The sequence below is a fragment of the Phyllobates terribilis genome, unplaced genomic scaffold (assembly GCF_046119375.1).
Source record: "Phyllobates terribilis strain yellow unplaced genomic scaffold, ASM4611937v1 Scaffold_7__3_contigs__length_470593459, whole genome shotgun sequence".
Classification (NCBI taxonomy): Eukaryota; Metazoa; Chordata; class Amphibia; order Anura; family Dendrobatidae; genus Phyllobates; species Phyllobates terribilis.
The window spans coordinates 323,401,905-323,415,950 of record NW_027362767.1 but is presented as its reverse complement, the minus strand read 5'-3'; the positions used below and the strand labels follow the sequence as shown (position 1 = coordinate 323,415,950).

The 14,046-nt window shown below is 41.2% G+C and overlaps 1 protein-coding gene across 7 annotated transcripts in view; it reads right to left on the bottom strand.

The window, feature by feature from the left end:
- The window catches only part of SEPTIN6 (septin 6), a 67,791-nt gene that overhangs the window by 11,083 nt on the left and 42,662 nt on the right, over positions 1 to 14,046 (bottom strand). Inside the window, exons 10-11 of one of the 7 annotated variants that reach the window (XM_073641161.1) lie at positions 7,972 to 8,007; positions 1,948 to 2,188 (exon numbers count right to left, since the gene is read on the bottom strand). The exons of 5 other annotated variants lie outside the window; for them this stretch is intronic. In XM_073641161.1, coding sequence (XP_073497262.1) covers positions 8,004 to 8,007 — 4 coding nt within the window. In that variant the 3' untranslated portion in view covers positions 1,948 to 2,188; positions 7,972 to 8,003. Of the gene's footprint in view, positions 1 to 1,947; positions 2,189 to 7,971; positions 8,008 to 14,046 lie in introns of those variants that run through there. One more of the 7 variants, XM_073641157.1, reaches the window with a different exon arrangement.

Sequence of the window (14,046 nt, the reverse complement as noted above, 5' to 3'; positions counted from 1 at the left end):
AACACACAAAAACAAAGCATCTGTATTTAAAGGGAAAATTTTTTACATATGCAAGTAGAGGTATGGTTGTGTAGGCGCTTGTCCTCCAATTAAAAAAATGGTACTTTTTTGTAGAGCTCTGATGTATTAAGTCATGAAAAATCTAGTGTAGAAGCTATATGCAAATCAGATTGAAAGTGTAAATGCAATTGGACGGCTTGTAAGTGCATCAACACGCCCCCAGTGCACTTCCAGTCCAAACTGCATATGGCTTTTACACTAGATTTCTCATGACTCACACATTAGATATCTACAAAAAAAGTAACTTTTTTTTTTTTTAATCGGGGAACAAGCAATTATACAATGATACCACTACTTCAAGAGTAAAAATGTGCCGACTAGTTCCCCTTAAAGGGTTTGTCCAGATTTCAGTAAAAAACGTGAGTGATATGAAGTGATACAATTATTGAGACTAAAAAAATATGAATTCTCAAATCTGTCAATCACGCAGCAGTCCTACCACCATTAAACCTGATCATAGGGTGTCGTACACCAAGCAGCCATTACACATTCATCAAAGGGAGTTTTAAGGGTCATTATTGCCCTTAAGCCGTGTAAAGCCAGTCATTTCCCCTAGAGAGGAAGTGTAGTATTACGCTTTGCCCTTTCAAAAGACCTCTTCAGAAGACCACCCAAAAGTTCAGTATAAAATAGTTTCCTAGGAGGGTGGTCCTCTAGAAGAACAGGACAATATAATTGATTGATTGAATGGTCTCATGGTTACAGACTACAAGTCCTGTGTCCTGTCTGATCCTGTAGTGGTTTACTAATCATTTCCTTACTGCCCAGAAGGTTAATAGGAAGAGGCTGATGAAAGGATGGAAATATTCCTCAATAATAGTTGGCCAAAGGTTCACCTAGTGCACAGTTGGTGTCAGTAGGAATAGGGAAGGAAGCCTCTGCCTCACCAGAGACAATGGCCAAAAATCTAATACACATTTCAAAATCAATGGTTACCACCGCCATTCAGTCTAATATGTATGGGCACTTACCCTAGACTTCGGGATCAGACTACACACTGTTCAATTATAGTCAAGGAGACAGAGAAGTCTACATAGGTCCTACATATACAGAGATAAAAAGGGAGATAAAAAGGGAAGCTGCCATGCCCAGAAACACAGATTACCTGCAGTTTACCCCTATATCTGTAGGTAAATGGCACTTAAATCCTGTGAAGCCGGGTTATTGGAGCAGCGGCTACAGGGAGAAAATTGAGTTTTATTCTCTGTGCAGCTGCTCGCTTCCAGTGAGTGCATGGTAATCATTCCCCAGCACAGTGCTTGACAGCCTGCTCCACACACGCTGCAGAGAAGACTGTCAATCAATGTGCTAGGGCGTGATCACAGCCCCGTCACAGCATAGAAAGCTCTGACTGTTCCTTACTCCGCCCCGATGACTGCAAACGAGGGGCTGCAGGGAGACCAACGTCATTTTCTCACTGTATCCTGCTGCACCTTTAAACTTGCCAAACACGATTAAATGCCATTTGCCTGCAGATTATGCCTATATGTGCACATGAATAGTATTTCTCTGGGAGACAGATTCTCTTTAATCAATTTCAAATGTATTGGAAAAATAAAAAAAAAAATGCAATAATGCACATGCATTTTAAATATCAAAATCCAAGTTTAGGAAAGGTTTCAGTGACACGAGTGGAAGACGTAGTAGAATTTATTTGCACGATTTGTAATGCACAAAGCAAACTAAATAATGAACTAGTGACAACTGTGACTTTTTGCTGCACAATTTACTATGTTTCTATTGAACCACAGTTCATTTTTGAGCATAGAAAGATTCCTGACCAGAAAATATAAGTATTTTAGAAAACAGTCAGAAGACAAAACAAAAATACAGCAAATATTTTAGTGGGATTTTTAAGGTAGATGGAAGGTCTGGATGTCAGTGGAGAATGATTAAAATGGATTTATTAGCAGTACATGCAATACAACATAATGAGGAAAACAAGTAATGTGTTCATGCCAGTCCTTGTACAACTCATGAAATGAAGTCTTCTACAAGCAACCAAGAATTCATGCAAAAGAAAAAGGTGGGGATGGTTTGGGAACAGATGATATGGTGAAAGAACATGAAGGAGGGAGGTGGATCAATGCAAATGTGCCAAAGGGATATGAATTACAGGAAACCAGAACTGTGAACAAAACAGAAATAAAATAAGTTATTGATCTCATGATCCAAATCAAATCTTAATAGTTAGCACAGAAAGCAGGCAATGGAAAGATGGCTTAACTGGATTTTTAAAGAAACTACTTTATGATAAAGAGAAAAAATGCCTATTGGGAATTGCAGTGTGCACGTGTTATACCTGCAGTCACACAGATCTACCACAAGGTGGCCTCTTACAACACATTTGGCGTGCACATTGAAGTAGCAGTGGTTAATATATTCTTATTTTCAGGTGTTGCAGCAGATCATAAATTCCATTTTTGTCTTTAAACACATAACTGAGTATTAGAAGTTATTTGGAAATTCCCCCAACATCCCTGAGGTTAAAAAGGAACCTATCGGTAACATTACCCTTCCACAAGCAGAGGTAGTGTGGGATAGGGCAATGTAAAACATCGTAAAAGATGCTTATTACAGCACCATCTGCTGTGGTGAAAATCAGCTGTTATTGATATGTAAATTAGGCTTGCAAGGGCACCGGCAGGCGCACCAGGGTACCGGCAGACTATGGATTCTTTTCTACGGCACAAAGAATTCAGTTCAACACATTAATAATGACTTTACAATGCACCCATAACCCATCCCCTCCATACATTTCTGACCCGATTTCCCTCTACCTCCTGGCACAAAGTCTGGTTCTCATAAGATCTCTTCTCCACTTTTGTCTGCTGCTCACAGAACGGTCTCTAAAACGTCCTCCGTGCTTCCCATGTACTTTGGAATTTGCTACCCCAACTAGTCAAACTCTTCTCCACCTTAGAAACTTTCAAACACAACCTTCTATAAGGCCGGATTTACACACTTGTGTGTTGCAGTCCGAGTATGGACCACAATCAACAAATTGGCCGTGGTCTCCTGACGTGAACTGGACAGCCTGATATATGCCCAGAAGGATGTCGGGAAGGATTGAGATCTGTGGTCGGTCCGTGCATTGCAGTCTGCACTTTAACTGAAAAACATGGATGCTTGAATCCAGCCTCAGTATGTTATGTACTGTGAACCCCGTTTGCACCATTTTCACTACACAGCCCCCTGAAACTAAAAGTGGCATCTTTTCTTCTAGAGCGCTCCTCTCCTCAGCCTCCCGGCTTTCTTCTTCTTAGTGGTGGTTGGATACGCTTGTACAACATAGTCTACATCATGAATGAGTGTTCACCAGGACTAGTTAGTTACAGACAGCAATAACGAGCATTATGTATTACACTAAGCCACACTCTACACAGAGAACAATGAGCAGCAATCCTACTCTTCAGGAATGTTTGCTATTGGCCTGTCGTCAATAATAATTTCCCATAATACGCCATCTTATTTCACTTAAAGCTTATTTTCTTTTTCCCCCATTTCCTTCCTCTCCTTTGTGTGCGACAATAGCTGATTGTCCCATAGACATTTCCAAAGCAGGCAGCAGAAGGAAGCTTTACATAGGCATTCAGCCCTTACTGTAGTTTTCTTGGAAAGCACAATCTGCAGGAAAAACAACGTGCATATGCATCTAGTGGAAAGGAAAAACAGACATGTTTTTTGTGCAAGCAAAAGAAGCTGCAACTAAGAAATGCTCTCTGATTACATAGCTTTAATGGTAATATTACATGGCAACCTGGGACAGGGTTAAGGGGTCATTCCCATCTCAGCCTTTTATAGCAGAGACCTGAATAACGTCATTCATGCGCCAGCCATAGTAGGTGGAGCGACGGAAACAGCTGAGCTACACAGATATTGTAACTCCAGTAGAAATAAATAGGAATTAAGAAAACCGCATAGAAGAGAACTACTAGTGATGAGCGAGCATGCTCGTCACTCGTCCAAGCATCACAGTGCTCAAGATGCTCGTTACTCAGCGAGTATTTCTGGGTTGCTCGGCGGGAGCTCGAGTCCTCGCCCCGCGTGTGTGGCGCATACTAGGCAGCCAATAAACATGCAGGGATTGCCTGCATGTCATTGTAATGCCGTAGCCATGTTGGTTGTGGCGTTACAGTGATTGGCTGGCTGCACAGCGTCATCAGGTCTATATAAGACCCAGGACCCTATACTCATCACAGTCTACCAACGGAAACAGGCAGAGCAGGGAGAGTTGCTGCTGAGCGAGGGACAGAGTTTTAGCTGTGTATAGGCAGAAATTCAACACCACTTTTATTTCTTTCAACTGCAACAACAGCCATTATTAGGGCTCATTATAATCAATATTAATACTAATATTAATTAGCAGCACTTAGGGAGAGATTGTGCCGGGGGGGTTAGCGCAAGGCAGGATAGGGGTCATTGCACGTCATTTCTGCTGCAACTCATATCAATAGCCCTTCCCAGGGCTACTAATATTCTTTTTGCTCTTAATCTTGCAAATTGTGAAAAATATAATGCACCATTTATGGTGCTCCATTGGTGCATTAAAAGCATACAGGCAGACCTGGTTGCAGTAGCATCGCTACATAGTGCAAGAAGTGAAAAAAGTCCATCTGAGGTGTGCTAAATTTCCTGCGATACAAATCCTGCAAAGTTTTCTCAGCATCAAAAATATTATACGTCATTTAAACTGCGCCAGTTGTGCGCTAAAAGCATACAGCCAAACTTGATTGGTTAGTAATAGCATCATTATATTGCTACTGCAATGTAACAAGTCCATCTGAGGTGGGCACATTTTTTGCAATACTAATCCTATAAAGTTTTTTCAGCAGGGAAATATATGTAATTTAAAATGGGAAGGCATGTGGTAAGGGATGGGAAAGTGGATATAAGGCTGATGGGTAAGCGCTGAGGCCATGGGCACAACAAACAGACACATCACGTCGACCTAGCTTCCTGTCCCACTTTTAAGGGGAGCATGGAACACCACTCTTGAACCCAGAGCAGTGTCAAAAGGTTGTTGGTTGGATAGCAGATAATGCTTCCAGTCACTTAGCCACCACCACTCTTGTCTTCCACGCGGTCAAGTCTCAGTAGATGTGATTCTGGACCACATATTCCTCACCCTGATCCTCCTTCCTCCCACCATGCCGAGTGCCCGAACACAACTGATCCCACACTTGGACACTCCGAAGAGCTGTTTACATTTCCATTTGTAGATTCGGGCCTCTCACCCGGCAAGCTTCAAGCGAGTCAAGAGGAGAACGCATGTAGCGATGCCCAAATATTGTAGCAGCCACGGTCACGCGAAGGCGACGGTGGGAAACTGCAATTACTGTCGCAAGAGGTGGATGATGATGAGACACAATTGCCAACGAGTGATGTTGTTAAGTCAGTAAGTCAGGAGGAGGACCAGGGTGCGGAAGTGGAAGACTATGAAGTCACTGACCCGACCTGGTAAGGCGACATGCAGAGCGAGGACAGCAGTGCAGTGGGGGAGGGATCCGCAGCACCACAACAGGCAGGAAGAGGCAGTGGGGAGGCCAGAGACACAAGGTGGGCAACTGTTCCGCAGAACACAAACACGGTGGAAGTTGCCAGGCCAAGGGTTAGGTGTTCCCGAGTCCGACACTTTTTTAAAGACTGTCCAGTTAATCCAAAAAAGGCCATTTGCACCACCTGCCAGGCCAGTGTCTGCAGAGGCAGCAAAACAACCAACCTTACCACCATCGGCATGCTCAGGCACATGACAGCAAAGCACCCGACTAGTTGGGCTAAACGCCAGGGTCCAAAAACAGTGTCTGCGGGTGACACCACTGCCTCTTCCCCTGTTCTACATGCTGCTACATTTCCATGATGGCACACTGGGTGAACATTGTGGAAGCCGGGACCCAGTTGGACCCTGGGACGGAAAACGCGCTCCCGATGCTGAGGATTGTGGGACCTGGCTCAATCAGGGTTTCCCCCACCTTCTACAGCAGTTCCTGCACCTCCTCACCCTCCATTTCCGAAATGTATACAATGCAACAGGAAAGTAAAATGAAAACAAATCTCCAAAAAGTAATTTACATTACAATTATTAAACACAGAATAACTAAAAGTATTACTAAACACACTCTGTCCATGGATGATTTGTGTTTCGTAGTACTGTCAAAAATGTTGTCCACAAAGAGCAAAGTGGTGGACTAGTGGACAAGTTAAAAAAAAAAAAATAAAAATTTCCATCGGTAAAAAGCACAATTATGCTTTCAGAGAAGGAAAAACAGCAAAGGTTGAGTTTCTTGCTAGAATATCACCATTAGGACAAAGGAACACACCAAGCAAATATCCATCCACTGGTCTTTACTGGTTATTGAATTCATCTTGGATCTAGATTGTTATTTATTGTATTGCTGTGGATGGATTTTAAAGGGGACTGAAAAGGGCTCTGAACTGAGGAGATTGAATTGAAACGGAATTGGAGACAGCCACTTTCCTACCCAACAATCTACTGTATATAACAAAGGTTTGTTTCATATAAAATGATGTCCCAGCAAGATATAAATCAAAGTTACCAAGGAATATTTAGTTGTGATTTTGTTGCCATCTTCACCCTCTCAAGACCAGGCGATTTTTAATTTTTGTGCTTTCGTTTTTTCCTCCTCTTCTTTCAAGGGCCACAATGTTATTTTTCCATTGACATAGCCATATCAGAGCTTAAGCTTATTTTTTTTGTGGGATGAGTTGCGGTTTTGAATGACACCATTCATTTTATCATAATGTACTGAAAAGTATTAAAAAAAAACCCGGCAAGGGGGCTGGAATGGTGAAAAAATGCAATTCCACTATCGTTTTTTTGGGGCTTGATTTTACGGCATTCAGTATGCAGCAAAACTGACCTGATTGATTTTGCAAGTCATTATGATTACAGCGCTACCAAGCTTATATGGGTTTTATATAACATTTTGATCACTTTGTATTGATTTTTTTTTTTTTTTGGGGGGGGGGGGGAATTTAAACTTTTACATTTCTAAGCAACTTTTTTTAATTTCCACTTTATTGTTTAGTCACTTTTAAAGTTCTAGAACCTGTGATGAATCGATAATATCATGCTATATACTAGAGTATTGCAGTATATACTGTAAGTGATGCTCTACTATGAAACCTGGCCCAAGGTAACCCATCAGCTCCCAATGATCGCGTTGTGTTAGTGACGATGAGAGACTGTCGCACACTGCCAAACAGTCATTTAAATATTGCTGTCAATGAGACAGCATTTTAGTGGTTAAGCATCAGCAAAAGGAGCCAGATCTGGTCGCTGCTGTTTTAGACCAATGCTGGATGCTGGAGCCAGCATCTGTCCGGTAAGTCAAAGGTCAATTGTGGGCTAAGACGTTACTGCATCGTGGTCCTCATGCAATGTGAGACAACTCTGTAAAAAGAGAATGGGAAAGACAAAAACCTTATGTGTCCACATGTGCAATGCTAACTGGCCAGGCCACGGGCTCAGCTAAGATTCCTGGTGAAGGAACCTCTCCAAAATACTACATTAAAGTGTGTAATTAGTTATCTACATGCACTGAAATGCTTAAAACAAATTGTATATATTACTTTATGGTGATATAATAAAGATAAGACAAGAGCAATTCTAACTGCACTACCTCCTATGTGATACCCATCTACACAAGCAAGTGCAGTACTTCCGTTGGTTCAGGGAGTACAAGCAGACCATTCCCTAATCTCTTACCAAGCAGATCCCATTTCCTTCCAGTATTATTACTGTAAAGAAATGGTCAGTCTTGAAAATTAAAATGAACACTATATATGCAAATGGCCTTGGAACATACTCTGCTGCCCAAGCTTCTAAAATATCAGGCACTTACATCAAGTAATGAATTCCCCACCTTGACTTGTTTTACAGTAGCTTACCAGAGTCATGCGTCATGCAGCAAACAGCAGAATTAACTGTAAAAACAGCACAGAAGTACAAATGGAAATGTGAAATGTTAATAGAAAAAAAATGTTACATGGATATATGAATAAACAAAACAAAGTAGACAATTGCATGCACTAAACAAATACAACTAAGGGTCATTTACAATTAAAGGGGTTTAAAAATGGTGTGCACATGTTTTTTGCCAACAAGAGTGAGATGCTTCTGTAAGCCACTCTCACATGAACTCACATGCCCATGCTGGGTGTGTATTTATTCTCATGTAACATCTCTAACACTTAAGATGCATTTCTTCCTCCTCCTCATTGATGTACAGGACTTATATCACAAGTCTTTTATTTCTAGTGCGCACCTATTTCTGTATCATCTTGGATTGTGTTTCACATGCTAGGCAGCAGATTCTGCAGTGTCAGAAGCAGATCAGTGTTGTGTGGGAAGACAGGAAGTAATTACAGCACTACCTTACATTTTGTACTAAAGGGGCATGCAGGCAACTGTAAATGAGGCATGAGCAATCATGGGAACTACCGTCCTTTACATTGTTAATCCGACTAACAGCAAGTCTACAAAAAATGATGTTTGAAATGAAGAATATCTATTTCCATATGTAGGTACCATTTTGTATTTTTAAAAGCTTAGAAAACCCCTTTGAGATTAGCAGTTAATCTACTTTGTTCATCTGACAATCATGAAAATGAGATGTAACAAGCTACCATGAACAAACGAAAATGTTCTATACACTGTACAGCCAATCGCATTCCAGATTGAAAAGGAAAGACAAGCTAAAGGGGGATGCCAGACAAGCTAACGGGGGATGCCAGACAAGCTAACGGGGGATGCCAGACAAGCTAACGGGGGATGCCAGACAAGCTAACGGGGGATGCCAGACACTTGGCTGCTGTACTTTGACAGTTTGAATTTTTTTAGCTGGTTCAGGCTGAATAAAAAAGTATTTTCCCACAAATGACATGTATCCCTTAAATTACGTGATAAATAATATTTGACAAAAAACAGTAATGTTTGAAATGTTGCAACTAAATATCTTCGACATTCTCTTCATATACAATGTTAAAAATGACCTGTCACTTGTTTAAAAAAATTAACTTAAATACTTTATAAAAATCCCTGAGCAGCGCCGTGATTCTGATGAATTTTCCCGTTTTGTGCTACATTGCAGAGATATTTACATTTGTCGATTTTGGAGCGCAGTATGTGAAATCTCTGCTTGTAGACCAACTGGGTGTTTCTTCATAGTCTTCTCAGGGGAATGTGCGCCTTCACCTCTCCTACCCAGACACTGCCAATCACAGCTCGGCAGCTGATCTAGCAGTCTAAGATGCTGCCAATCTGTGATTACCAGTATCTGCACATTTACCCCTCCTTTCCACACTACAGGAGAAGATTTTGAAAAAATACCCGGTCAGTCTGCAAACAGAACAGACTGGGCGTTAGCTTTTAGATTTAAAGTGCTGTAGAGCTCCTCTATGGATTTTGGATATTCTCTGGACATGACAATATTTTGCAGCTCAGAATGTTATTGCTAGTGAAGAGTGTTGGTGTCTTTTGAAAAATTGTGTCCACATGAAAGGGAATATTTGTCTGTTATTTGAGGGTCCCAAAATCCCTAAAATGAGGCCAAGCACCTTTTCTTCCTAGCTGGGGTAGCAAATTAATAGAAAAATAATTGCACACACATGAAGCAACTCCATTCATTGTGTATTAGACATTTGCTACTGAAGCCAAGCAGAACATGGGCTTGGGACCTTTGAAGCATATTAATGGGGAAGATGAAACATGCAAATCTTTCAGCTGACAATTACTGAAATCTATAGCTAGCTTTAAAGGGTGTCAGGTCCTCCAATCACATTACATTTCAATATGTTTTATAGCTTTTTTAAAAATCTAAAAAAAAAAAAAAAATCATGTCTTTACAGTTACCTACACATATTTTTGCAAAATTTGCTTGGATTCTTCAAATTTCCGTATGCAGCTGAACTGAGATCGGTCCTGCAATGCGTTTCGACACACAGACTGGTCCAGGCTCAGTCACTACATAAGGCATTAAACAGGACCTAGAATACTATGAACATGCATCTATGCCATACATCTGGACAGAGCCGCGAAACCGGGCCTATTCTTTAGTTTTTGGGAGGATCCATTGATAGCCAAAAAAGAGGCCGCTCGCCAGCATTTGTTAGCAGGTGTATGGCTATTTTAATCCGACACATAGTACTTAACACTTCACAATGTAAATTGTGCATACAATATATTCAAGAATAAAGGATTATGGGTGGGGATCCTCGTTACAAACAGAAATAGGTTATGCTGTCTCTTTTCCAGTTGGGTAAGGATGGTATCCAAGTTTACAAAACTGCAATAAGTTAGAGCTTTATATATTCAATTGAAATGAAGTGCGATTTGCGACACTCTGTGTAATCTTCCCACCAAAACTCATTTCCTTCAGTAAAAAGCAGCAGCAGATGTACGGTCTGGCCATCGCATCTGCACGGCCCATCTGTGCAGCCATTCGAAATCCAGAATGGAGGGGGAGAAAACCCAGCACACTTTTGCAATAACACAAAAATACATACAAAGAATCCAATAAAATTGTAAAAATAAGAGAGTATGCATTAGAAATAAAAAAAGCTACAACATTTGTACTGTAATCTTGTTTCACTTCAAGTTTATGCTGCAGAAAGTAGAATGAAGATTGTAATGAATACAGTTGCAAACAATGGCAATAAAAAATAATTGAAATATCATTTAAAAAAGGCTTTCCTGCTTAAAAAATATTTTAGATAACAAATCTGCTGAAATTAGTAAATTAGGCTGTGTGCCCACGATGCGGATTTAATGCGTTTCCACGGCGGCATTTCCGCCGTGGAAACGCATTAAAAATCGCTTGTTAAGTTGTCTGCCATGTTTCCCAATAATAATCCGCATGTGCTGTGCACATGCTGCGAAAATTTCAACTGCGGATTATCATTGCGGAAAAATACGCAGCACTACCAATTTGGGCGCAATTTTGAAGCGAAATTGCGCCCATTGACTTGCATTTAACCACATAACATCCGCATGTATACAGGTATGAATGCAGATATTATGCGGTTCAATGCGCAGATAGTACCCGGGTCTGGAGAAGAGGAGACTCTCATCCGACCCAGGTACCATCATACCTGCAAGTTATAAAGTAAAAAAAAAAAAATCATTCATACTCACCTCTCCGGCGGCCCCCGGTCTCCTCCCGGCAGCGATCCTCTCTCCTCGGCGACCCGCGGTGTACTGACAGGACCTGCGGTGATGTCAGTTGATGACTTTAGCGGTCAGGTGATGGTCACGAGACCATCAGCTGACTAAATGACGTCACCGCAGGTCCTGCCGGTACACCACGAGAAGCCGAGGAGAGAGGATCGCCGCCGGGAGGAGACCGGGGGCCACTGGAGAGGCGAGTATAAGGTTATTTTTTTCTTTTTACGTTAGATGCACCATTTGAAAGCAGAACTCTCCTCATAAGTTGGTCACACAATATAAATCCATGCCAGTTGCATGGATTTAGATTGTGTGACCAACTTATATTGTGAAGCCCTTTCCCAAATGCATTTGAGTGATGCTCAAAATCGCTTGGAAAACCGCATGTAAAAACGCATGGATTTTTTCTGCCAGGGAGAGGGAAAAATGCTCAGGAAATTTCTGCTTCAAATCTGCATCGTGGGCACATACCCTTAAGCAACTTGCTGATATACTGCACTTAACATCTGACAGGTGCCAAGTCTTCAGATCCTTTTCCAGTTTGTGTCCCACACAGGAGAGAGCTTCCTGTGTCGCTATCTGACTAGGAGCTGTGTGTTAAAGGGATGGGCTGACTGCTCATTATAGTAGCTGTACCAGCCCATTTCTCTGCCACAGCCTATACCTATAGAGTGTGAAGGAGGCTGGCTTAGCCAATGAAAGGAGCAGTTATCCGAAAGCCTTCACTCAAAAGATCCAATCACGTGCTGATACAAAAAACACTGTCCTGGGGAATAAACAACTAAATTGAGGCCGTGCTGGAACCAGATAGACTTTAAGACAATGAAGCACTTTTCAGATGTCTAGTACATTAGTACCTTGCATAACCCACTTATTTGGGCAGATTTAACTACAATTTCATTAAAGAAGCACTCCTCCTCCCATCAAAGTTTTCATCCTCTTAATATATTGCAGTCATCATATTATATAGCACTGTGCACTTACAATCGCTCATTTTGCCTTTCTACCAAGTTATTCTCTTTTCCATTAGGTCTATGACATCATGTGATTAAAAATTGACTAGCAAAATCCTTCTAAGCTCTATGTAAAAACAGGAGGTCTCTTCTCTGCTTGAGTCATTATTAGAACTACAATTCTACATCACTGCAAAGTCCCGGGCAGCCCAGAGATCTACTTCCTCTCCAATTCCTGATCCAGTTGCTCCTCCCTCCTGTCAGGGATTTTGCAGTGATGTAGAATTGTAGTTCTAAAGATGACTCATGGAGGGAAAAGACACTTCCTGCTTCTACGTAGAGCTTAGGAGGATTCAGCTAGTCTGTTTTTAATCACATGAGGACATATGCCTAATGGAAAAGAGCAGAATTCACTGGGTAGAAAGGCAAAATAAGCAATTGTAAGTACACAGTGATATATAATATGGTGATTGCAATAAATTAAGAGGATAAAAACTTTGATAGGAGGAGGAGGGCTTGTTTAAGCTGGAAAACATGTAAAGCTTTTGTAAGGTGGACCTTAAAAACCAAATATTCTAGCCTCTTCAGGCAGCACTTTATATAGCAAGAGAGGCTCAGAATGTGGTATAAGTGTGTAAATGGCCAATGAGAATCATTGTGCATCCCTTCCACCATTTACTGCTATCTACTGGCAAGTTGCATGTCTGATCTGACATTTTATATCACTTTGATCGGGTATCCTATCACCTGATGCTAATAGCACCGCACAGCTAACAACAAGACTTGAGGATGAATTATCCAATGGCAGAAAGCCAGCGTGTTCAAGTGTATGGGCGGTTGGAAGGAACAGGTGGAAAAGGAGCACTCTGTTTCAGTAGGCAGCTAGAGAAAGCATATAAGCACCTTACCCCTTTCTGACATGTGCCGTCTCTCCCTTTGGCGCAGGCTCCGGCGATGAGCCCGCACCTTTCCGAGCACATGACAGCTGATCTGTACAGCTGTCATGTGCCCCTAACAGCTGTTAACATGTTAAATGCCGCTGTCAATCTTTGACAGCAGCATTTAAACATGGCCGCGGCGGAAGGACGTCATAAGTTGGCCCCGTGTCATATGACTGCGGGTTGCCGATGGGCTGGCATAACAACCCTGGGTCTGCAGGAGACACCTGTGGTTTACATTGCCAGAATGCTATGAGCGCTGTCCACTTGTTGGAGCTCATAGCAAGTGAGCATTTCTGCTACACACAGGCGATATCTGTGCTTCTAGTCTCCCATGGAGACTATTGAAGCATGTGAAAAGTAAAAAAAAAAAATAATTAAATATTAAAAAAAATATATAAAAAGTTTAAAATCACCCCCCTTTCACCCCATTCAAAATAAAACAATAAAAAAGTCAAGTTTACACATATTGGGTATCGCTGCATTCAGAATCACCCGATCTATCAATATAAAAAAAAATAATTTATCAGATCGGTAAACTGCAGAACAAGAAAAAAAAAAAAAATCAAAAATGCCAGAATTACTTTTTTTTTTTTAATCGCTGCAACATTGCAATAAAATGCAATAATGGGAGATCAAAACATGTTATCTATCCCAAAATGGTATCGATAAAAATGTCAGCTCGGCGGACAAAAAATAAGCCCTCACCCGGCCCCAGATCCTGAAAAATGGCGACTTTTTTTTTTTCTTTTTAACAAACTGGATTTTGTTTTCATCACTTAACGAAAAAAGAACCTATATATGTTTGGTGTCTACGAACTCGTAATGACCTTGGAGAATAATAATGGCAGGTCAGTTTTACAATATAGTGAACATGGTACGTTAAACAAAAAAAAAAAAACACAACTGT